Source organism: Camelus dromedarius, chromosome 36 (genome assembly GCF_036321535.1).
Source record: "Camelus dromedarius isolate mCamDro1 chromosome 36, mCamDro1.pat, whole genome shotgun sequence".
Classification (NCBI taxonomy): Eukaryota; Metazoa; Chordata; class Mammalia; order Artiodactyla; family Camelidae; genus Camelus; species Camelus dromedarius.
In genome coordinates, this window is record NC_087471.1 from 8,906,483 (window position 1) to 8,931,645 (window position 25,163).

At 43.3% G+C, this 25,163-nt stretch overlaps 1 protein-coding gene across 3 annotated transcripts in view; it reads right to left on the minus strand.

The window, feature by feature from the left end:
* Window positions 1-25,163, minus strand: part of NUGGC (nuclear GTPase, germinal center associated) — a 42,565-nt gene that overhangs the window by 12,430 nt on the left and 4,972 nt on the right. For all 3 annotated transcript variants that reach the window (XR_004133493.2, XM_010995434.3, XM_010995427.3), the window contains exons 2-10: window positions 22,851-22,938; window positions 19,730-19,834; window positions 19,030-19,138; window positions 10,096-10,318; window positions 9,412-9,642; window positions 6,465-6,674; window positions 3,203-3,378; window positions 1,775-1,793; window positions 1,401-1,490 (exon numbers count right to left, since the gene is read on the minus strand). Coding sequence is in view for 2 of the 3 variants with exons in the window: in XM_010995434.3 (XP_010993736.1) it covers window positions 1,401-1,490; window positions 1,775-1,793; window positions 3,203-3,378; window positions 6,465-6,674; window positions 9,412-9,642; window positions 10,096-10,318; window positions 19,030-19,138; window positions 19,730-19,834; window positions 22,851-22,893 (1,206 nt within the window). In the remaining variant the exon portion in view is untranslated. The remainder of the gene's footprint in view (window positions 1-1,400; window positions 1,491-1,774; window positions 1,794-3,202; window positions 3,379-6,464; window positions 6,675-9,411; window positions 9,643-10,095; window positions 10,319-19,029; window positions 19,139-19,729; window positions 19,835-22,850; window positions 22,939-25,163) is intronic.

Here is a 25,163-nt window from a genome sequence, read left to right on the forward strand (position 1 = left end):
TTTCCGCTTCCAGAAACATAATTAGGTACTCATAAAATGCATATTTCTTTATTGCCAACAAGAACAATTAAAGAGAATAAGGACAGCTTTACTGAGTTATTGCCTCATTAAAACCAGCGTTCAAGAATTGCTCGGTAGAAGACTTTGGCTTAAGTCGGACGTCTGATTATTCTGAATTAGAAACAAAAAGCGTTGAAATTTTTAATTCCACACTGTCCCACAGATACGTTCCGCATCAATAGAATTGGAGTCAAAATAGAGAAAGCAATTAAATACAGAGCCAGACGTAAGGCTGTATGTTTTCACTATTAAACTCAGCACTAAAGATTTAGTTTCATGGGAGTTTGATATTTGCAGATACTACTATACATAAAATAAATATACAAGTTTCTTCTGTGTAGCACAGGGAAATGTATTGGATATCTCATAGAAACCTATAATGAAAAAGCCTATGAAAACAAATATATATGTATATGTACATTATGCTGAACACCAGAAATTGACACAACATTGTAATCTAACTATACTTCAATTTAAAAAAAAAAGAAATCACAAAAAAACCCCAAAACAAACGAAAAGATTTAGTTTCAGCCAAACCATCCCATCTCTCACATTATACTGACTGTGATATAACCCTTATGTTGTTTTGTCTATATTTTATCTTCAAATTGGTTTTAGTTTTATAGCTGCCCCAGACTATTAGAGGAAGGAGTTTTATGTTTGTGCCTCTTTTTGTGACAGAATAATCAAAATAATTTTAAGGAAACACCCAAATTCCCACAGAACAGTTACTCAAGCTTGAAAAGTACAGCTCAGGTCTGATCTCCCAAGACGCCTGCATATGCCTTTTCCTGAGCCATTCATTCAAAACTGCTTGCATACAGTTCACCAAGCAGAGCAGATTTTTTTCAGTCAGGCTCTTCCCTCTGTCTCGAATGCCCTTTCCCCTGCTTCACATCACTGAAGACTACTGGTTCTTTGAAATTCTGCTCAAGAGGCTGAGAAGTTTTCCCTGAACTCCTCAGCACCGCCTTCCCCACCTGCCAGGGTGACTGGGGCGTCCTTGGCCTGTGTTCGCACAGCCCCCACGCATTTCTCTAGCCAAGCACACCTCAAAAATGCACGTGTTTCTCAGTAGACCATATGCTCGTTCAATCCTTCCACCAGTCACAGGGGGTAGATATTATTATCTCCCCACTTGACAGATGAGAAAATGGAGGCTCAGAGAGGTGCCGTAATTTGCCTAAGGTCACAAACTTATTCATCAACAGGACGAAGTCCAAAATGTCTACTCCAAAGCTTTTGCCCTTGCTACCGCACGAGACCAAACCCACGTCTGTTTCTCAAAATCTGAGACGGCTGAAAGGCAGAAAAATGAATAGAAGAACTTGTAAACTCACCTTTAGTTTTTCCTTGAGCATTTTATTCCTCTGTAGCTTTATCACTGTATTTCTTTCTAGAACAGCCTCTCGCTGACTTTGAATAGCTTGCTAGATTGTGAAAAGAAAGAAAAACACAGCAAAGAGTCTAGGGTTATCAAGAGTGATGAAGGGATAAGATGCACATTTTGGGGGCAGATCTTCATTTGGCCCAGACAAATGTGCATGTGTTCGAATTATATAACATTAATCATAAAAAGTAGTATTTAAAAATAAGTAGCCCAAACTCATCAAGATATTTACACTAAATGTGTGCGATTTTTTTTGGTCTATCAATTACATCTCAATAGAGCTTTAAAAACAATTTAAAGTGAAAATAACTAGTTCATACTTACATTTCCCACTTTTCTTTCCCTGAAATGAAAAATGTAACAATTACTTTACTCATGATCTGTCACAGGGGTCTTGACTTTCCCTGAAAGCAGCATTCCAGTGCCATCCCTGTAATCCTCTGCCTAAGCTCTTTCTTCAGTCCCAATACTCTCTCTCTGATCTAACCTCCAGTGTCTATTCAAAAAAAAAAATTTATTTCTCAATATTTTGTCATGGGTGGGATTTTCTGGGATGTCACCCCCTGGCCCAGTCAAAATGCAGCCCTCGCTGTCTGGGTCCCACAGCACTTTGCTTTTCTTTTCCATATCACCTTTCACCCTCTTTTAAGATAGCAACCTCAAGGACTAGGCGACGTGCCTCTCGGAACCTGCTGCCCCTACCACAGGGTTCAAGAAACGTTTAATAAATTCGACTGAATTATGTTCACTTTTAGAGCTGGCACTGGAAAGGGAGAGCTTGAGATGCTATTCTGCAGTAGAGGTTGGGGTGAACGGACTCACAGAGGGGCAAAAAATGAAGCTGAAATTCCAACCTAGACCATGAAAGCAAGAAGTTGGGGGGAAGCCTTAGGCTACTTCTTCATCGAGGTTTTCTCTGCTAAGTGAACTCCTGGAGCCAGCAGACTCATGTTTCAGTGGGGGAGGAGGGGAGGACACGGCAGAGGTGGCAAGTGAAGACACTCTTGGTAGAGCAGAGAAGCACCAACCAGGACACATTCCATGACCACACGTCCCGTGTACCCAGGACAGACCAGTTTATAGCTGCTGATCCTCTGTAAAGGTTAGTAACACCCCCTTTCACTTTCAGGATGTCCCAGTATAGAAGATAAGTTACAGTCTTCCTAGTTACAGGGGAAACAGAGATCTGCATGGAAAATCAGCATGTATTAACATCTGTTGAACTCTGAAATGTTTACCTTTCATTATTTTTGGTTAGAGTGTATCTCCGTAAGAATGCGTTTACTTTTGGCCAAAGTTCTAAAACTTTGAGAACCTTGCTCCAAATGGGTTTAAAATCTCAGGAGCAGACAAATCGGAAACAGAATCTGACACTTCAAAGCTTCACGGGGCCAGACAGTGTCACAGGAGCGCCTGCTGACTGTGGGCGCCTGCCCTTTCAGCATCGGTGGGGGTGGGCAGCTCCATCACGCGGTCCAAAGCCAGGAGCCGCTCTTTGCATCTCAGATGTGTGAGTGGCATCCCCTGAGCTGTGCAGAGCACAGCCTGTGAGGCCTTAAGCAGCCACTCTGGAATATTCCCAAGACAATCCGCCCAAGTGTCTTGGTGTCCCAGGAAGTCATCCTGACTTCTCTTTCCTCCCCAAGAGTCACTTGCCTAGGTCCACAATCCCCAGGGGTCAAAGCTCTGTCAAAGCTACGGTCGTGGGGACCCGGGAGCAAAGCCCACATCCCTGCAAGCCCAGCGCGGTACCTTAGGTATTCCGGCAGGTGGAGCTTGTCGGTCTTGGTGACCACCAGGGCCACGTCCCTGCAGAACCCCCTTTGGCAGGCTTTGATGCTCTCATTCAGAAGGTCTTCATGTGCTCTCCCTCCAGAAACTCTCTCAATGTCACTAATCACCCAGATTACTGAGCATTTATCGATAGTCTGTGAAAGATGAAACCATGGTATGTTTAAGAGTATAAATGGTGCCTTGGTTTTAGAGGACGGGCTTCCGTAACGAATCAGGTACATCCTCCAGGTCTGCCCCGTCTCTCTCACCACTCCCCACCGCACTCTCCACGCAGCAGCTATGCGAGCATCCCACAGTTTCTCGGACGGAACTTGCTCATTTCTCTCTTGAGGCTTTTGTACTTGCCACATCCTCTGTTTGAACTCCATTTGCCCCTCGAGACTGCCAAGGGCCACCTGAGGATGAGTTGGCCACTCCTCCTCTGCACCCTCCAGCACCTGGACTCACCTGCCCTAATACTTCTCAGACAGAGCTATTGTACGGCGCCGGCACTCTGCACCTTCTTCCCCCTAGATTGTGAGGACCTGATGGGAAGGGGCGGCACCTTTCGGTTTGGAATCCACATCATTTCAAGCACAGTGCTTGGCCCGTCCTAGAGGCTTCATAGATATTTGTGGCATTAGTGATTGACAGAACTCAAGAAATCAGACCTCTAATCCTCGATCTATCACTGGCTTGATTTACCCCAGCTGTCATCTATGGAAAACTATTGTTTTTCCAGGACTAGCGCTGGTCAACGCTATCACCCCTGGACATCATTTTGAGGTCTGACTGCCCTTGCATATTCACGATACTACCGCCAGGTGGCAGCAGGGAGCCAGAAACCGTCTGATTCAAGTTGCAAAGGCCAGTGAACCCGAAATGACCACTTAATGACTGACAGCACACATATTGCTTAATCAAATATGCAACTTTCATGTGACAAGAAATCATGGGTTGCCTTGTGACATTTCCCTTACTGCACTGTTTCATTCGTCTTTTCTCTCCGTGTAAGGGAAAAGCTGGTCAAACTCCAGGACTGAGTTTATTCGTGATTCCTCAGAATAGCACTTTGTATGTAAAAGTGGTGACACGTTTGCAAGTTGCCAATTAAATCATTATTTGCTTTAGATCCACGGTTCTTAACTAGTGGCGATTTTGTATGCCAGAGGACACTTGGCAATGTCTGGAGACATTTTAAATTGTTTTGACTTGAGGAGGCACTAGTCATTAGAGGCCACGGATGGGGTTCAACACCCTGCAATGCCCAGGACGACCCCTACAACAAAGAATTGTCTGGCCCCAACATGTCAAAAGTGCTGAGGCTGATAAACCTGGGCCTAGAGCATGAGGTTCCTAACTTATTTGTAGCAGTGGAGCCTTTTTCAAATGAAAGAAAGAATCCAACTGCCAAACTCGATTTTTAAAACCAGAACCGCTTTAGTTGAATTGGGGCTGGAGAGTTTGCTGTGCGCCCCCCACCCTCTGCCCAGGAATATCTGGGTTTTATGGATCATGCTTTTGAAAGCATCCAGCTCTAGAGTCAAACAAACTTCATTATTTTCTAGAAAAAGTACATAATAGGCCACCAGGGGCAAAGGACCCACTTAAGGCCACACAACTATGGGTCCTTAACCTCCTCTTTTGAGGATGGACCCAAATTCAGGCAGGAAAATTAAACCAATCACTCCCTCCCTCTTCCCAACTTATAGCCAATATAAGGAAGCTTCAGGCTCTTCAGTTGGGTTCGGAAGGAGGTAGGTTTCCAGGCGGCCAGCTCCTCCTCTAGGGTGGGGCCTCTTTCTCCTTTATATTCCCCGTGGCCCTGGTAAACTACAGGTGCTTCATAAATGCTTATTAACAAGAGAAGAGAATGGCAATCATAAAGGTTGCGGTGGTTAAGTTTCAGGCCCTACACAAAGCTCCTGACCGCCAGGATTTGGTAACGTGAGAGTCGCAGAAAACACACTAAGCCCATCTCTGAGACAAGAGCCCCTGGACTTAGGAGCGAGGGGGGTGGTCCCCTGCCACCCCCGCAATGAGAAAGGGCCTCCGAGAGGTCGGGTGACGTGCCTGAAGTCTCAGGACTTCTAGGCGGCAGCAGAGGGATGTCTGCATTCCGAATGGTTTTAGTTTAGGGAAGGTACCTAAACTAAAACTGGAAGGATGGGGGAGGGGCACTGTGTTCTGTGCTCCCTGGAAAGAGGGGAGTCTTTAGTGACTTCTTGTGAGAGGATATCACAAAACCACAAGAATGCAGGGGAGCTGAGGCCAAACGGAGCAGGCTGGGAACCATCGCTTTGCTTCAGCCCGACCTCCTCAGAGCCAGTGTTCTGAGTCAGATCTGCTGGCTCCTCTGTTCTAAGTGGCCTTTGATAAGCTGCCCACTGTATCTGAACTGGCAGCAACCCTGGCTCCAACCTGTGAGAGGCTGGTCCCACGCTGTCATTCCCTGGGCCTGGCCTGGAACTAGCGGGGGCTGGCGATGCTACTCCAAAGGCTGAGATCCTGCAGAAACAAGGGCTGTCCTGGCCAGGCCTGAGCAGACCACCGCGGAGAAGGATGCTGGGCAGCCCCCGACTGCAAGAACTTAGGAGGTGAGACATCCTCAGGGGGGAGAGACAGAGCCTCCCTGGGAAGCAGGAACCTGCTCTCTGGTTCAAGTTCTGCCGCTCAGTAGCTGTGTGGTCTTGGGTAAATTACTTCCTGTCTCTGAGCCTTCATTTCCTTGTCCATAAAATCAGGGCATAGGCTGATTATCTGTAAGCTGCCATCCTGATCTTTACTGAAAACCACAGTCACAGAGCTTCCCCAGCCTGCAGTCATTCATTTAGCACAAATCTGCTCAATGTAAAGTCTCCCTAGAACAGAGAATCCGTGGTCCCGCAGTGACTTGTTCGGCAGCTGGTTCCTTGGCTTCTCTGCTTTGTACCCAAATCTTGGCCTCCCCCCGACCCCCGTTCTTGTTGCCTCTGCTCACCCTCAGGCTGGTCCTTCTCAGATGTCACATATGCTTGCTCCAGCTACCAGGTCTATCTCCTGATCCCCCCCCCCATCTCCGTTGTCCCTGGCCACCCATATCCTGCCATTGTTCTGAGGCTGAGAGTGCAGAAAAGTAGAAGAATTCAACCCCAATGAGCTCATAGAATCCCTTAAACTGAAAGCAGAGCATTCTTTGTTGCTTTAGAAAGAGTGTTAGCACTGAGGGGAGAGGGAATGAAGCCAAAGGAAAGAGAATCACCTTCTTCCACATCTCATCCCTCTTGCTGTTGAAGTCGCCTGTGCCTGGAATGTCCACCAGCACAACCCCTTCTGGGATCAGCTCTGATTTGGGAAGAGTCACTTCCACAAGTTTGATCAGGGGCCAGATGTGTGTCTCAGCTGATTCTCCATCCCAGCCTCTCCTCTGAGTCCGGATGTAGGGGTCCAGCTTGACAGACAGCTCCCCCGCCTGGAGAAGAAGGTCAAGGTCACACACACGAGATATCCTCCCAGCCTTCCACCCTGGACTGGCTGTGATTCAGGGTCGTCAAAGGCACATTGAGTGATGCAAGAAGCAGCGCTGGGCAACGGGCACCAGGAGGCCCGTGATCCAGTCTGCAAGAGTCTAGACTCAGAACCAGAAAGGACGCTGGAGATCCGGAATTTCAAGCTCCTTCAGTGACAGATGAAGAAAACAAAGTCAGTTAGAATGGGACTTCGGGAAAGTTACAGCTTCACTGGATGATGATTTTAGCTCCTGAATTCCATTTCAGTTCAAAATTAATGTCAATCATGCAATTTCCCAAACTTAAGAGAGACAGGATTCTTCCCACATGGCTAATATGAACATTTTCATTACCAGAAAGCCCTGCCTATGGAAAATTGATAGAGACGGGGACCATATTTTCCAAATTGAAAACTGGTCTGAAGTTGATCTTTTAAAAGGTTTTTAAAACGCACCTTCCAAATATAAAACATGTATTGACGGAGGCATTTTCAGGATGTTTCAATGGTGGTGGGTGAGATGGGGAATCATTCTCAGACTATTGCTTTTCCGTAAATATGTCTTGGGATAAGGACACATTCGTGCCAGTAGCTATGTATGCTAGCAGGTCTCCCCTGGGATCCTTCCGGGGACAGAGGGCATGCGCTGCATGGTAGTCACTGTTAATAAGTGTCTATAGAATGGCCCTGAAAGAAAGACAGAGTAAATCCCTAGGAGAATTGAAACTGAATCACAGGATTTGTTGCAATTTGGGTAGGAAGTAAGAGATTCCATCCATTCTAATCAAACCATAAGAAATTGTGAAAGAGGAGATGATACAAGTTCTTTACGATATTTTGATTAAAAAATAAAGGAGACACAATAAGTGAAACAGAAAAGAGAGAGCATGGGCTTTCTGTAAGAAGAGGGCTCAACCCAATAATCCAGCTGAGGCAACCATTCTGGGAGGTAAACTCAGATTCTTTCATCCCAGTCTAGAATCCCCGACCCAAATGCTGACTTTGTGCCCTCACTCATGGAGATGGAAATTCTGTCCTCCTTGTTCAGTGAGTAAATCTGTAACACTGGGAGGGAATATTTGTAAATACAGAGTAGTGAAGAAATGCATATTATATTGATACCTTCATGTAAGTTGTGTGTATTCAGATAAAGTGACTAGTTTTATAATCAGTGTGTTTCTTTGGACATGTGTGGTCTATGTTTCAGACATTAGGAACATAATCAGTTTTAATTATAATATGCATTTAAATATAAGAAGTGGTTACAACATGTGTTTGATTTTCTAGATACATAAGCGCCAAGTGCCTTTAAAGGTTTAATTCATTTGACTTCTAAGTATGCTTGGTCAAGTGTTTCAAATTTTGTGAGAGAATCGAATTGAATATATTCAATTTGAACTATAACATAAAAAGTCTAAGAAATGTTGATTAATTATGCAAGTAGCATTAACTTTTAAAAAATTTTGTTACACAATTTTTAAAGGTAACTTTCTATTTACAGTTATTACAAATATTGGCTGCATTCCCCATGTTGTACAGTACATTCTTTTTTTTAGCATTAACTTTTAAAGGAGGCTTCCCTGTGTTATTAAACTTAGGTGATAATTGGACATTAAATTTTAGAACAGGTATAAGTAATTGTCCTTTTTCACTACAAAAATTGCCAGATTTACAAATAGAACAATATTTTTAAGATGCAAGGAAAAAAAGAGGTGGGGTTTTTTTGGGGGGGGGTTCTTTCTTTTTTTTTTTTCCTCCTTAATGGAGGTGGTGGGGATTGAACCCAGGACCTCATGCATGCCAAGCATGTGCTCCACCACTGAGTTCTACCCACCTCCCCTAAATAAGGTATTTAAATGTATAACATTTATAAATTGCATATTAGTCCCACATGTATTCTGGTTTAATTTAAAATTGAATTTTAATTTAAATAAAACGACTCGATTACAAAAGGGAGGAGTGTGTTGTTCTACTGTTGCATGTCCAGTCTCTGTCCCGTCCTTCGCCCAAGCTAGAGGTATCCTGACTGTTTCTCTGGGGAGGCACTGCTTCTTGTTTACTCTGGACTCCCTTTCATCTCAGAAAGGCCGTGTGACTCAGTTCTGAACAAGAAAATCTACACAGAAATATGCTGGGCATGTTTCTGGGAAAGCTTTTACTTCCCAGTGAAAGGGGAGATGTGGTTGGTGCCACTTTTTTATCCATGTCTTCCTTCCATGAAGCTAGCTGTGAAGTCCAGCACTTCAGCAGCAGTTATGTGACAATGAGGCAACAGGGTGATGGAAGGTCAGGTGATCCAGAGGGACGTTGATCTTGACATTGGTGAGCTACTGAACCTACCTACAAACCCAACTTGCCCCCAGACTTCTTATGTGAGAAAATGAATAAATCCCTATTTGTTTAAGCCCTTCTAAACTGGGTTTGTTTTTTTAAAAAAATTATTTGCAGCCAAAAGCGTCCTTAATTAATCTTCAAGTAACTGTAAATAATCTTTCCTGTGCATGAACGCTCCCCAAATGGACACTGAAAATTCCCATTTGATAGCCATAAATAATGAGAAGTCACTTGGCTAAAGATCCTCCTGATTTTGGTATCAACTTATTTTCAGTGAAAACACTGTACCTCGTGCAAATCCCCTGCACGGGGTTCAACTATTATCCTTGAGACTTGGGATAAAATAAAGAAAAACATCTTGAAGCTACCTCTTCTGCCTTGAGGGTGATGACTCTGGAGGTGGGGATCTTCCCTTTGGGCTTTGCCCTCAGTAACTCCTCATAGTTCTTCCCTTCGGCCCCATTTCCATAGAACAGTTGTAGCTTCCAAACAGCTTCCTCCACTGCATCATCCCTGCCCCACGCGTCCTCCTCTTCTCCGCTTGGCTCCTCCGCCCTGTGCAGGAGCCTTGTCAAGTTCTTCAGCTCCTCCTTCCACTCCTGTCAAGGCAGAGCAGAGCCAAGCACCTCATGACACAGACACAGAAGACGGCAACAAAGGGTGACAAACACTGTGCCCGGGGAGGGGGAGGGGCGGTGTACTCAGGAAATCTAAAATCGTCTAAGACAACCCTCTTGTTTTGCCGAAGAGGAAACAGGAGCCCAAAGAGGGAAATGTCTCACCCAGTGTCCCATAAGGAGCTATGACAGGACCCAGGCTAGGACCCTCTTCTACTGAACTTTCTCATTCTGTATTATGTTCTTTTTGTTCAACAAAACCATGAAGTACATTTACAAGGAATATAGTGTTCATCTGTAGGAGAGAGGCGAAGGAAGAGAAAAGGAAGAAGGAAGAAAGAGAAGGAAGGACGAAAGAAAGGAGGGAGAGAGAGAGGGAAGGAAGAAGGGAGAAAGGAAGGGAGGGAGGGAGGCAGGGAGGCAGGCTACACTGACCTGGTCAGAGAGAAGGTGGATTTTGGCCTCGTACTGCTCACAGCAGCCCGAGCTCACTTGCACAATACACGACGTACAGATACTTTCTCCAGACACTGGGAGCAGCATGTCTTGCTGGATGATGGCGTTGATCAGGGAGCTCTTCCCAGCCCCAGTGCTTCCAAATAATCCAATGTAGATTGGGTCTAATGATGGCTTTTCAATCAAGGCAAGGAGCCTGTTTCTAGATCAATTTTAAAAATGTCCCATTGTCATGGTCATCAAAGCAGAGTGGGGAGAACAGCAGAACAGAACACAGAACAACTGAGTTATAAATCCTGGACAAGTCACCACATCTTTCTGAGTCTGCTCTCTCTTTGGCCAAAGGGGAATATCAACCCCTGTTTACTATGCAGAGTTGTGAGGATCAAATGAGATTATGCAATTGGGGTCAAGACGGCATAGTAGAAGGATGCTCGTTGCTCACCCTCTCCCATACATACACCAAAACTCACATCCACGGACCCACCCAGCCAACCAGAGCACGTGTGGAACTCCAACAGAACATCGCCCTCTTCAAAAGACAAAGATGCCACAAATCTGGCAGGAGAAAAGGAAAAAAGAAAGAAGAAAAAGCAAAACAGCACAGGACCAGTCCCGAGGGGAGGGAGCGGCAAAGAGGGAACAGCACTTGTTCGCTGAACCTCCCCCCCTCCAACAGAGAGGCCAGCGGGACGGAGGGGGAGCCTCCGAGGCTCAGATCTGCCCCGAGCACCCCCTGACCGACAGAACTGAGTAAAACGGGCACAAAGGGTCCCCGCGACACCCAGCCCGAGATGCGGGCCGGCAGCTGGGGCCGGGCCGAGCCGCCCGAACCGGGCGGGGGGCAGGGGGGAGGGGGGGCTGCACTGAGGCGGCCCCGGGGGGACTGCAGGGGGCCACACTCCGTGGCCGGGAGGGGATACGGAGCAGAACAACCTCGGTCCCCCATAATAACGGGAAAAAAAGCAAAGCAACCGGCTGGTGTGCCCTGGGGGTAGGGGCGCCATAGCCTTTGTTTCCTCAGCCCTGCGCCGCCATCACTGGCGCTTCTCGCGAGAAGAGAGGCGGGGCGCGGCCACAGCTGCCACCTCCTCCCGTGCGCAGCGCCCGGGCGGGGGCGGACCGAGCCCTGAATCCGCACCAAGGGCTCCGCAACCTCCTAGGCAGGACTGACGCTTGTTTACAGCTCGAGGCAGATAGGATCTTTCTGCCCTGGCACCTCAGAGAACTTGCGCCGCCAAGACACACAAGGAGCTGAGTTTTGGCACAGAGCAGGGGCGGGACGGTTCCATGGTCCTCCCCGAGCCCGCCTTCTGAGCTCCGACCCCAGGCAGAGCTGGCAGCCACACAGAGCAGCGAAGCGGAGCGACCGGCGCCAGGAGAGGGCGGGTGGCCCCGCCTCCGCCTTCCCAGCAGGAGCACAGCACCTGACTGCAGTGCTGGAAGGGGGCGTGATCCGCCCGCCTACCTAGCCAGTCTGCAACATCTGACTGTGGCATTGGGAGGGGGAGTGACCCGCCCGCCCATAGCGAAGGAGAGCTGCACCTGACCCAGTGTTGGCAGGAGGCGCGATCTACTTGCCAACAGGCACTGGGAGCAGCACAGACGAGAGTGCCAACGGAGGGCCTTTGGAAACAGCAAGCTGAGTTCACGAAACACAGCAAAGACAGAAGGACCTCTTGATAAAATCATTAAGAGTGCACAGTCTTCATGAGAAAACAGCCCTTTCTTTTAATCTTTTTTTTAATCTGTTCTATTTTCTATTACCTTTTTAATTTTTACTTTTTAAACAGTTGTATTTGCTTCCAGTTTTAATCCCTTTTAAATTTTTCTTTTAATATATATATATATATTTTTTTAAATCCACCTCATTTCATTTTTACTTCTCTTGGTTTTGATCTCCTGTTATTGATTATACACAGGTTTCAAATATCTTTTTTGTCCTTTTCTCCTTTAAAGTTTTTAAAGCACGTCTCAACTCGATTGCTATTCTGCTTCAACTCGCTCTTCTATTATTGATTATACTCTGTTTTCAAACCTTTTTTTCCTCCCTTTTAAAATTCTTTTTTATTTTACCTTTTATTATGTTCTATTTTCTATTACCTTTTTAATTTTTACTTTTTAAACAATTGTATATGTCTCCAGTTTTAATCCCTTTTAAATTTTTCTTTTAAAATATTTTTATTATTATTTTAAAAAATCCACCTCATTTCATTTTTATTTCTCTTGGTTTTGCTATCCTGCTATTGATTATACACAGGTATCAAATATTGTTTTTTGATCTTTTCTCCTTTTTCTAAGATTTTTAAAAGATGTCTCAACTCAATTGCTATTCTGCTTCAACTCGCTCTTCTATTATTGATTATACTCTGTTTTCAAACCTTTTTTTCCTCCCTTTTAAAATTCTTTTTTATTTTACCTTTTATTATGTTCTATTTTCTATTACCTTTTTAATTTTTACTTTTTAAACAATTGTATATGTCTCCAGTTTTAATCCCTTTTAAATTTTTCTTTTAAAATATTTTTATTATTATTTTTAAAAATCCACCTCATTTCATTTTTATTTCTCTTGGTTTTGCTATCCTGCTATTGATTATACACAGGTATCAAATATTGTTTTTTGATCTTTTCTCCTTTTTCTAAGATTTTTAAAAGATGTCTCAACTCAATTGCTATTCTGCTTCAACTCGCTCTTCTATTATTGATTATACACTGTTTTCAAACTTCTTTTCCCCATTCTTTTAAAATTCTCCTTTTTTTTTTTAAGTTTTATTCCAGCATAGGCATTAGATAGATAAATAAATAAACTCCTTAAGGACCACAATAGATAACTGGTACTCCATAAGCCACGGTGCCAGAGAGATATGAGCAAGATAAAGAACCAGAGGAACCACTCCCAATTAAAAGCAAGAGAAATCCCCTGAAAGAACAATCAATGAAATAGACACTGATGGCCTACTAGATCGAGATTTCCAAAAAGGAGTGATCAAAGTACTGAAGGAACTGAAAGAGATAGTGTTTAGAGGTATAAAATACATCAAAAATGAAATTGAAGCTATAAAGAAGAGCCAAGTACAATTAGTAAACTCATTTACTGAGATGAGAGCTGACCTAAAGGCTGTACAAAGCAGACTAGATAATGCAGAGGAACGAATAAGTGACCTAGAAGACAGGACAACAGAAAGCACCCAATCAGAACAGCTGAGAGAAAAACAAATAAAAACCAATGAAAACAATATAAGGGACTTATGGGATAATATAAAGCATACCAATCTACACATAATAGGGGTTCCAGAAGGGGAAGAAAGAACAAAGGGGATTGAAAAGGTATTTGAAGAAATCATGACTGAAAAATTCCCAAACCTAAAGAAGGAGTCAGATATCCAAGTACAGGAGGCTCAGAGGGTCCCAAACAGGAAGAACCCAAACAGACCCACACCAAGGCATATAATAATCAAGATGGCCAGAGTCAAGGATAAAGAAATGATCCTAAAAGCAGCAAGAGAAAAACAAAGAGTGAGTTACAAGGGAACCCCCATAAGGCTCTCAGCTGATTTCTCTACACAAACACGACAGGCCAGAAGAGAGTGGCAAGATATATTCAAATCCTCAATGAAGAAAAGATGCAGCCTAGTATACTTTATCCAGCAAGGCTATCCTTTAGGATAGAAGGAGAGATAAAGAACTTCACAGACAAGCAAAAACTAGAAGAGTTTAGCAACACTAAACCCATGCTAAAAGAAATATTGAAAAGTCTACTCTAAATAGAAAAGAAGCAGGATGCTACAGAAACGAGAAACTCATTACTGGAAAGGTGACAACTATCATGAATTACAAATAGAATAAACACAAAATTGTAAAAGAAGACATCTAAACCATTAAGAGTGGGAGGGGGAAGCAAGTAAATATAGAGTGTATTTTTCTTTCTTTATTAAATTTTTTGTTCTCAGTAGGATGGGTTTGAGATTATATTACTATCTGTTTAATACACATACTTATAGTAATGGGTTAATAGACTTTTAAAAAGGGTAACCACAAGCCAAAAACTTACAAGTGAGTCACAAAAACCAAATAAAATCCAAGATAATAAAAGGAAAATTACCAAGCCACAAAAGGAAGAAGAAAGGAACAAAAAGGAAATACCATATCAACTGCAAAAATGTTCAAAATGGCAATAAACAACACATCTGTCATTAGTTATTGTAAATATTAATGGAATAAATGCTCCAATCAAAAGACATAGAGTGGCAGACTGGATAATAAAGCAAGAACCTTCAATATGCTGCATACAAGAGACCCACTTTAGGGAGAAGGACACATATAGATTGAGAGTGAAAGGATGGAAAAGGATATTCCATGCAAATGGAAAAGCCAAAAAAGCAGGTGTAGCAGTACTGATTTCAGACAAAATAGACTTGAAAACAAAGGCCATAATGAAAGATAAAGAAGGACATTTTATAATGATTAAAGGAGTAATACAAGATGAGGATATTACACTCATTAATATATATGCACCCAACATAGGAGAACCTAAGTACATAAAACAATTACTAACAAAGATAAAGGGGGAAGTTGATGGGAATACAATCATTGTCAGAGATTTTAACACCGCATTAACATCTCTAGACAGATCTTCCAGACAGAAAATAAATAAGACAACAGAGAAATTAAATGATACAATAGAAAAATTAGAGTTGGTGGATATTTTCAGAGCATTACACCCCCCCCCCCCAAAATAGGATATATATTCGTTTCAAGTGCACATGGAACATTTTCTAGGATTGATCATGTACTTGGGGACAAAAGAAGCCTCAGCAATTTTAAGACGATAGAAATTATCTCAAACATCTTTACTGACTACAATGCCACAAAACTAGAAATCAACTACAGAGAAACAAAGGAAAAAAAAAAAGAAAGCATGGAGATTAAACAACATGCTATTAAAAAACCAATATGTCAATGATAAAATCCAAGTTGAAATTAAAAAATACCTTGAGACAAATGAAAATGAAAATACAACCACACAAAATTTATGGGACGCAGCAAAGGCAGTGCTAAGAGGGAAGTTTATAGAGATACAGGCCTTCCTCAAAAAGAGAACAAATCTCAGATAAACAATCTAACCCACCAGCTAACAGAATTAGAAAAAGAAGAGCAAACAAAAAACACCCAAAAGTCAGCAGAAGGAAGGAAATAATAAAGACCAAGGAGGAAATAAATAAAATAGAGATTTTTTTAAAAAAATAGGAAAAAAATCAATCAAATCAAAAGCTGTTTTTTTTTTAAAGAGTAAATAAAATTGACAAAACTCTGGCCAAACTCACAAAGAAGAAAAAAGAGCACAAATAAGCAAAATAAGAAAGGAAAATGGAGAAATTACAACAAATGACATAGAAATACAGAATATCATACAAGAATATTTTGGAAAACTATATGGAACCAAAATAGATAACCTAGAGGAGATAGACAAGTTTCTGGAAACACAGAGTCCACCAAGACTCAATCAAGAAGAAACTGACCACTTGAACAAACCGATCACTAGAAATGAAATCGAAATAGCAATGAAAAACCTCCCTACAAATAAAAGTCCAGGACCGGACGGCTTCACTGGGGAATTCTACCAAACATACAAAGAAGAACTCATACCAGTCCTTCTCAAACTCTTCCAGACGATTGAAAAGGAGGGAATACTCCCAAACTCATTCTATGAAGCCACCATCACCCTGATACCAAAACCTGGCAAAGACACTACCAAAAAAGAGAATTACAGACCAATATCACTCATGAACATAGATGTAAAAATCCTTACCAAAATATTTGCAAATAGAATCCAACAGTACATAAAAAAGATTGTACATCATGATCAAGTGGGATTCATCCCAGGGACACAAGGGTGGTTCAACATATGCAAATCAATCAATGTAATACATCACATCAACAAGACAAAGGACAAAAACCACATGATGATCTCAATAGATGCAGAAAAAGGTTTTGATAAAATTCAACACCCATTTATAAAAACTCTCACTAAAGTGGGTATAGAGGAAATATATCTCAACATAATAAAAGCTATATATGACAAACCTACAGCCAGCATAGTACTCAATGGTGAAAAACTCAAAAGCTTCCCACTAAAATCTGGGACAAGAAAAGGCTGCCCACTATCACCACTCCTATTCAACATAGTCTTGGAAGCCCTAACCACAGCAATCAGGCAAGAGAGAGAAATAAAAGGGATCCAAATTGGAAAAGAACAGGTAAAAGTGTCACTATATGCAGATGACATGATACTGTATGTAGAAAACCCTAAAAGGTCAACACAAAAACTACTACAACTAATCAAAGAATTCAGCAAGGTAGCAGATTACAAGATTAACGTTCAAAAATCAGTTGCATTTCTTCACACTAACAATGAATCAACAGAAAAAGAAAATAAAGAAACAACCCCCTTTAAAATAGCACCAAGTAATAAAATACCTAGGAATAAATCTAACCAAGGAGGTGAAAGACTTATACACGGAAAACTATAAACCACTGATTAAGGAAATTAAAGAAGACTTTAAAAAATGGAAAGATGTCCCATGCTCCTAGATTGGAAGAATCAATATTGTTAAAATGCTCACACTGCCCAAGGCAATCTACAGATTTAATGCAATCCCTATCAAATTACCTAGGACATATTTCACAGAACTAGAACAAATCATAAAATTTATATGGAACCATCAAAGACCTAGAATTGCCAAAGCATTACTGAAGAAAAAGAGGCTGGGAAAAAAAAAAATAGGCTGGAGGAATACCTCTACCAGACTTCAGACAATACTATAGAGCTACAGTAATCGAGACAGCCTGGTATTGGTACAAAAACAGACATATAGACCAATGGAACAAAGTAGAGAGCCCAGAAATGAACCCACAAACTTTTGGTCAACTAATCTTCGACAAAGGAGGCAAGAATATACAAGAATATACAATTCGGTAAATGATGGTAGGAAAACTGGACAGCAGCATGTAAATCAATGAATCTAGAACACTCCCTTACACCATACACAAAAATAAACTCAAAATGGATCAAAGACTTAAACATATGACAAGATACAATAAACCTCCTAGAAGAAAATACAGGCAAAACAATCATCTCAAAAATGTTCTCCTAGGGCAGTCTACCCAAGAATAGAAATAAAAGCAAGAATAAACAAATGGGATCTGATTAAACTTAGAAGCTTCTGCACATCAAAGGAAACCATAAGTAAAACAAAACGACAGCCTATGGAATGGGAGAAAATTTTTGCAAATGAAACCAACAAAGGCTTGATCTCCAGAATATATAAGCAGCTCATACAACTTAATAAGAAAAAAAACAAACAACCCAATCCAAAAATGGGCAGAAGACCTAAACAAGCAGTTCTCCAAGGAAGAATACAAATGATCAATAGGCACATGAAAAAAAAAATGCTCAATATCACTAATCATCAGAGATATGCAAATCAAAACTACAATGAGGTATCACCTCACACCAGTCAGAATGGCCATCATTAAAAAGTCCACAAATGACAAATGCTGGAGAGGCTGTGGAGAAAAGGGAACCCTCCTACACTGCTGGTGGGAATGCAGGTTTGTGCAGCCACTGTGGAAAACAGTATGGAGATTCCTCAAAAGACTAGGAATAGACTTACCATATGACCCAGGAATCCTGCTCCTGGGCTTATATCCAGAAGGAACCCTACTTCAAAATGACACCTGCACCCCAATGTTCATAGCAGCACTATTTACAATAGCCAAGACATGGAGACAGCCTAAATGTCCATCAACAGATGACTGGATAAAGAAGAGGTGCTGTATTTATACAGTGGAATACTGTTCAGCCATAAAAAGTGACAACATAATGCCATTTGCAGCAACATGGATGTCCCTGGAGAATGTCATTATAAGTGAAGTAAGCCAGAAAGAGAAAGAAAAATACCATATGAAATCACTCATATGTGGAATCTAAAAAAAAAAAACATAAATACAAACCAGAAACAGACTCATAGACATAGACTACAAACTTGTGGTTGCCAAGGGGGAGGGGGTGGGAAGGGATTCACTGGAAGTTCAAAATTTGTAGATACTGACAGGCATATGTAGAACAGATAAACAAGATTATACTGTATAGCACAGGGAAACATACAAGATAATTGTGGTGGCTCACAGAAAAAAATGTGGCAATGAATATATGTATGTTCATGCATAACTGAAAAATTGTGCTCTACACTGGAATTTGACACAACATTGTAAAATGACTATAACTCAATAAAAAAAGTTTTTAAAAATGCGATTATGCAGAAATATTTGGAAATGATAATTCTTTATACATGTAAATCATCCTTGCTTGTGTTCTATGCAAATTACATGGTCTTGATCTTAGAAGTAAAGTTTCTGCCGTGGTGAAGTATTATCAGAACCAGCATTAAGCGCTTACGGGGCAGGAGGTGGAGTCTTGACACCACGCAAGTCCTTCAGGTCTGGTGGGTCCAAGCAGTGAAGGGCACAGGCTCAGAGTCACACAGGCTGGGCTGGGCTCCGGGCCCCTTCACTCACCAGCAGTGTGACGCTGGTCCACGTCTTGGACTCTCTGAGCCTCAATTTTAGTGTGATGGGGATGACAGTGATACCTCCTACTTTATAGGGGTCCTGGGACAAGGAAATGAAATTTGATACATGTAAAGTATTTAGCAGATTACCTAGCACCAGGGACAGCTCTGTGAATGGCAACTATGGGTAGTAATAATAATGGCCCGGAGCTACTGAACTTTCCAGCCTTCTTTGCTTAGTCTCTAATTGAAAATTCCCTTTCATTGTTAGAGAAAAAGCATCGACTACCACCTGAGGCAAGACATCCTAGCAAGACCTGATGGTGGCTGACACCAGACTCACATGAGGTATTTGACGCCGTTAGGAATGCTGTCATCCAGGAACACAGACTGAATAAGTTTCTGGTACGTGTTGCTCAGAACCCTTCTGGTCCGGGACTCCAATCTTTCATCTGGAAGCAACAGGGACGGATTAGCTGGGAGGTACCTGGTAGGGACCAAGTACAAGGTCTGCACGGGTGGAGTCTGCTCAATATTGCAGAGAAGGGAAAAAAGAAATGAAATGAAAAGCCAGTGAAACAGGAGGGCAAGTTATCTGACACGAGAGATCATGGCTCGTGGGAGAGAGTCATTGCTGCTAACCAGGGCCTCCCAAGGAGCCAGCCTGCTCCGAAGCTCCCTGTCACGGCAGTCAGCCTGTGTTTCACCATGGGCTGTAGCCCTTCTAGAGGTTTCTCTCCTGTGGTCATAGAAAGAAAAAAATGCAAGGACATCATCTAAATACCCACTAATGACCAAATCAACCATATTCAAGGTTCTATCAGGAAGAGATTATTTTTAAAGCAAGTCTCCTATCCAAAGACTCCTAGAGAGAAATTGTCACTCTACGTCTCTCTGCAGAGACTAGGAGGCCTTGTGTTTTGGATCAGGATCATTCAAAGATGTTCCATCCTGCATCTCAATTTAAACTTCTCTTCCTCTGAGCATTTTAACACGTCTCGAAGAGAACAGAGTCACAGCAAAACCAGGGGCCTGGCACTCACATTCCTTCAGGGCACTTTGTTCCACGGAGGGAAATGCTCGGAACCTCTGGTCTCTATCTGATCGTCTTCTTTTTTTCATTGGTTCTTTAAATAAATCATCATCAACTAGAGATAAACAGAGGTTATATAAAATTATAAATTTTGTATATAATTTGTCTAGTCCCTGTTGGTCTTGAGGCAGAATATATAACTGACCCTTGAACAGCAGAGTCTGAACTGTGGAAGGTCCATTTATATGCAGGATCTTCGACTGCAAAGGGGGGTTGGTGCTCTGTTCACAGGTCACTGTATTTGCCTGACCTCTATCCATTCACAAACCAAAAGAGTCTAAGAGGACCCCTGCCAGCTCTGGAAGCCTGTAAGCTCATTTTGGTAGCATCCCTGTTGGGCATTTCCGGTCTGGTTCCCAATTCCCTGAGTCCCAGGATTTTGCATCTAGTTCCAAAATGCGAGTCCAACATGTCTTCCCAGAAGACACATTGAAAGGAAATGATAAGTTCCTGTTTGGAAATCCTGAGAAGCCAAAATGGCTGGACAGTCTTCACCAAATGCCAACAGTGTATAGAGAAGCCCAAACACAGGGCTCATGGTGGGACAGAGGAAGGCCTCTGGGAGATCTTTTCAAACTGGGAAATGGATGGGGAGCAGAATCAGAGGAAAGAACGGGTCACATGACCAGGGCAAATCCCTTCTTCTCCCTGAGCCTCAGTTTCCACATCTGTAAAGTGAGATAGCTGACAAAAATACAAGCAATACAAGAGTTTTGGAGGGTCCCCTACCAGCGGATGTCCTCTAGAGATTAAACTGGCGGGGAAAGTATAGCTCAGTGGCAGAGTGCATACTTAGCATGTGTGAGGTGCAGGGTTCATTCCCCAGTTTCTCCATTTAAAAAAATGAAAAAAAAAATTGAGGGGGATTTTCCCCCTTCCTCACTGGAACACGTTAGCAGCTGCTTCCTCACAGAGGCAAGAAAAGGAGTCGCCAGGAAGAAAATCTTTGCGGTTCTGCAGAGATGTATTCCTTCCAGTGGTTTCCCTTCCCTTGGTTCTGAAGCGAAGGGCTGGTAGGGCCCCTAATCCCCTAGAAGGGTAATAACCCAAACGGTGTGTTCGGATGGGTTTTAGGAAACACTCTGTAGCAGGATTCACCTGGTAGGCAGTGTTTGAAGTCAAGGCTGTTGGAAGTGGTCCCAGCCCAGTGCCCCCAGGGCTGCAGGGGCCTAAGGAAACGGCCGCGAGGTGAGCTGGAAGGACCATTGATCCTGAGAGTCACAACACTCTGAGTTCATATAAGGGCGTGAGGCCCCAAACTGAGCATGAACTTGGGAGGTCATTTGCCCTCAAAAACCACAGAGAGGGAGATTCACTCAGGGACCAAGGAGGGCAGTCGGAGCAGAGGGCCCAGCCTCCACCCCTGGGCACTAGATGCGGGTCTCCCAGACAGCTCGGTCACAAACCCGCCGTGTTCTGGAGCCCGCTCACACCCCCTAGAGTCTCGCGGTGCAGGGTAAGCTGTCTGCCAGCACGGCATCTCTGTCACCTGGGGCGCACACGGTGACAGCGAGCTGACAGAGCTTGTACTCAGGCCCTTCTAACACAGATGTTTGCACTTTATGAGGGAGCTCGACTCAGAATCCATCCTGGCTCCGTTGAAGGACTGGATGAGAACTAAACACCAAGTGCCTGCTGCCTCAGTGGCTAGAGCTGGGGAGGAATGGGCAGAGAAGGAAAAAAAATATGCCCCTCGGGCCCCTGGGCAGCGGCCGGATGCAGGACACTTCAGTCTGTGTCATAAAAGGCGTTTCAGGATTCCAGGGTATTTTCACACCTGTCCATGGAAAGAAAGGAAAAGGATGGAGGGCCTTGATCTTGACTTTGTAATTCAGGAACCCGTTTGTGTAAACAATGTCTGCACAGTGTCTTAGCCACACAGACAACTGGTCTCAGTACATTCTGTACATCCATGGCCTTTATTTCAACTTTGGTAAGGACTGGCCATTAATCTGAGAAAAGACGGGAAGCTTACTTCTCAACTAAAGCAAATGCTAAGAAGTCAGATAAAACAGCAGGGTTTTAAACTTCTGCTTCAGTTTCTAAGATGAAGAAACATGTGGAAAGAAGAAAGTATTCCGCCTGGGATTTAAACCATTTAAGGATAGTATATCTGTGTTAAATTGCAACCAGAATGAATTGGTGTGAACTGGCCACGTCCCTTCTTCTTGCCTGTGTTTGTTCAAACACTCCCTAACCTTGTCCAGCATTTTACACTGACTGATGCCAGGAAAGAGTAGAGTCTGGGGACGTCAACCTTAGGCTCTGCTGCTATTGCTTCTTGCTGCCACAAGGTGTCGCTTTTGAAAGCTGATCCCAATACAAGCTCTTGGTTGATCCAGATGGCGGCCAGAGCCGGCCACACGTCTTCCGAGTAAAGCGCGCCACGCCGCCGTGTCCGGGCTAAGCTCAACCAAGGGAGCCCCAAAGTTACAGCTCTTTCAGTGTGCATGCCCAGCCATGCCTCAGATGTTCACACCGCCCAGTGACCCAGAAACTCCGCTTCCCTTGCCCCTAAAGAATTCATCCCCAGGAGTAAAGAAAGTTTTCCTCTTCAATTCTCAAAACACAAAGGATGTGATGTGATACACCCCATTTTCTGCACATCGGGGTTACTGCCCTGCATCATCCGAGGGAAGCTTCCCTCCTTGGCTCCAGGGTCCCAACACCCAGCCTTCTAGGAAGAGAGTCCACTCTCACTGACTCCAGGGTGATTCATTCATCCTACAACTCTCCTTCTAAGGAAAGTACATGAAATGATTCCAGGGGCCTGACGGAGAGAGACTACCCTCAGAAAACCCAAGATGTTTTCCTGGAACCTTCTTTTAAAGGAGAGGGGAGCAAAATTTAATTGCTGCTCAGACAACCCACTCTAGTATGCACAGGCTATTTCAGTTATTGAAACAATTGATATTCATTCACTATTAAAACGTGTCATGAAAAAAGCAGCTTCTGAATAGAGAACAAGGGACAATGGCTACAGCTGAATGCAGTCTCAACCCAGGTGCCCTTGGATATGTAATGATTAACAGTCCTGTTCACTTCATCAGGGGATACGGCAGAGATGTTACCTGGATGTGGTTCCTGACCCAGAAAATCTTCAGTTTCTGCCATTTTCTGTTATGTAAACACCTGCTTTTGTCCACTTGGAGAATCAGCCTGAAACAATACATACGAAGTATAAGGAGTGGACAGGAGAAATTGTAAATACCAAGCCAAAAGCCAAAAATAATGTGTAATTTTGCTTACGTCCCTCCAACTAGATTCCAAGCTCCTAAAGGGTAATGGCCACTCTAACTTATTTTTGAATCCCTCACAACAGTTAGTACACTACATGTTGATTTCAATATGATTAACATCAGTGTTTGACTCTTGGTTTTCAGTAATGTTTGTAGCTATAGAAACTTCAACTGATATGACCTGAGACCTTTAAGGCAACTCATTCTGAAAAGAGAATAAACCTCTCATGACCAGAACCTTGAAAGTGCAATGACACGCCTTCTCTGCTTTGGGAGATGCCGGTGCCCCAACCAGGTAAGCCTTAAACAGTGATATTTATCCCAGCAGGTCTCAGCGAGTATCTTGGAGATGGATGGAACATTTGATATTCCTAGGGTCCCCTGGAGTTGCTCTGGGGGCTACTGGGTGGGGAAGGAGAGATGCAAAAACTGGGTCCTCTGGACCTTCTCACCACCCCACCCCGACTTCAGTCAGGAAGACACTCTTCCTAGGGGCTTCCTGCCGTTCCACCTCATGGGGCATCTGCAGGGGAAGGAGAAGGAGAGGTACTTCTCAAAGAAGAAGCACCAGATCTAACCTGTCTCCCGCCCATGGGCAGACAGGGCTTGGGCAGGCTCAGAACAGGGGGCACCGCACAGACCGGGTGGGATACATTATCCTGGAGTTTCTCGTCTCCACGCATAGGGGAGAAACTGAGGAACACAAGTGGGGAGCACCCTCATTTCTGATGTTGCTATTTGGATCCTCAGCCGCATCATTCAAAAGCAGAGAGTCACCAGTCCTTCTGAAATATGCAAAAGCCTGCCTGATCTGTCAGCCCCGACTAGACCCACAGTCCGTTAGTGAGAGAGTCTGTGCCTCATTTACATAGTAACCCCAAATGAAAATCACAACTCATTGGTCAAAGCAGCCTCTTACTCTTAGTTTGACTCGTGGATGCCAACGAACAAATGTTTTATGTACCTGATGGGTGTTGGCTGAATGTGGTGTGAACCCTACGAGGTCCAAGGTTCTGAACCTTCGGTAGATTTCCTTATCTCTCCATTCCTTCTCCTTTTTTTTTTTTTTTTAATTGAAGTATGATTTACAAAGTTGTTTTAGTTTCTGGTGTACAGAATAGTGATTCAGTTATACATATATTTTTTCATATTCTTTTTCATTATAGGTTGTTATAAGATACTGAGTGTAGTTCCCTGTGCTATACAGTAGGTCCTTGTTGTTTACCTGTTTCAGATATAGTAATGTGTATCTGCTAATCCTGAACTCCTAATTTATCCCTCCCCCTTCCCCTTTCCTTTTTTAAGTTTGTTTTCTATGTGTGTGAGTCTGTTTCTGTTTCGTAAATAAGTTCATTTGTATCATTTTTTTTTTTTTAGATTCCACATATAAGTGATATCATATGATATTTGTCTTTCTCTGTCTCATTTACTTCACTCAGTATGATCATCTCTAGATCCTCTTGAGGCAGGGAATCCAGGAAAGAACATGCTGTTCCTTGTGCAGGGTGCCCTTCCCCTCCTCTTCTCCCCTCCCCCTTCCTTCTTCCTGGTGACTTCCTACTCTTTCTTCACAATCCCGTTTTAGCACTTCTTCTGTGCAACTGTGCCTTGATTTGCAGTCATTCCCTGCTTGTGTCACCGCTGCCCCGAGCACACCAGGGCCACAATGCTGACTGAGCTCCCTGCGTGTCTCTCCCTCCTGACTGAACCACGAGCTATTTGGGGTCATGGTTGCATCTGTTTCAATGTTGCACTTCTATCAGAAGTGCAATGACTGACAATAATGATGAATGAATGAATTAATGAATGAATGAATGAAATAATGGATGGAGAACTTTGGATGAGATTCTACACCAAAGGATGTTTAAAACCCAAATTCGTTTCTAACATGGTTAGACTCCTGGCTTAAAGAGTAGGAATAAACAGACGTGGGCAGCGTTCATAGTGAGGACTGCTCCCCTGGAACTAGGGATGTTTAGCTTAAGGAAAGGAAGACACAGGCCAAGGCAGAAGACAGGAGAGGACTTCATGGGGGTCTTCAAATACATGACCTTAAAGCTACACTTAAAAGAGGGACAATGCATGTTTCCAGTGGTCCCAAGAGGGGAGAATTAGATCCACTCGGTGGAAGGTACCAGAAAGCGC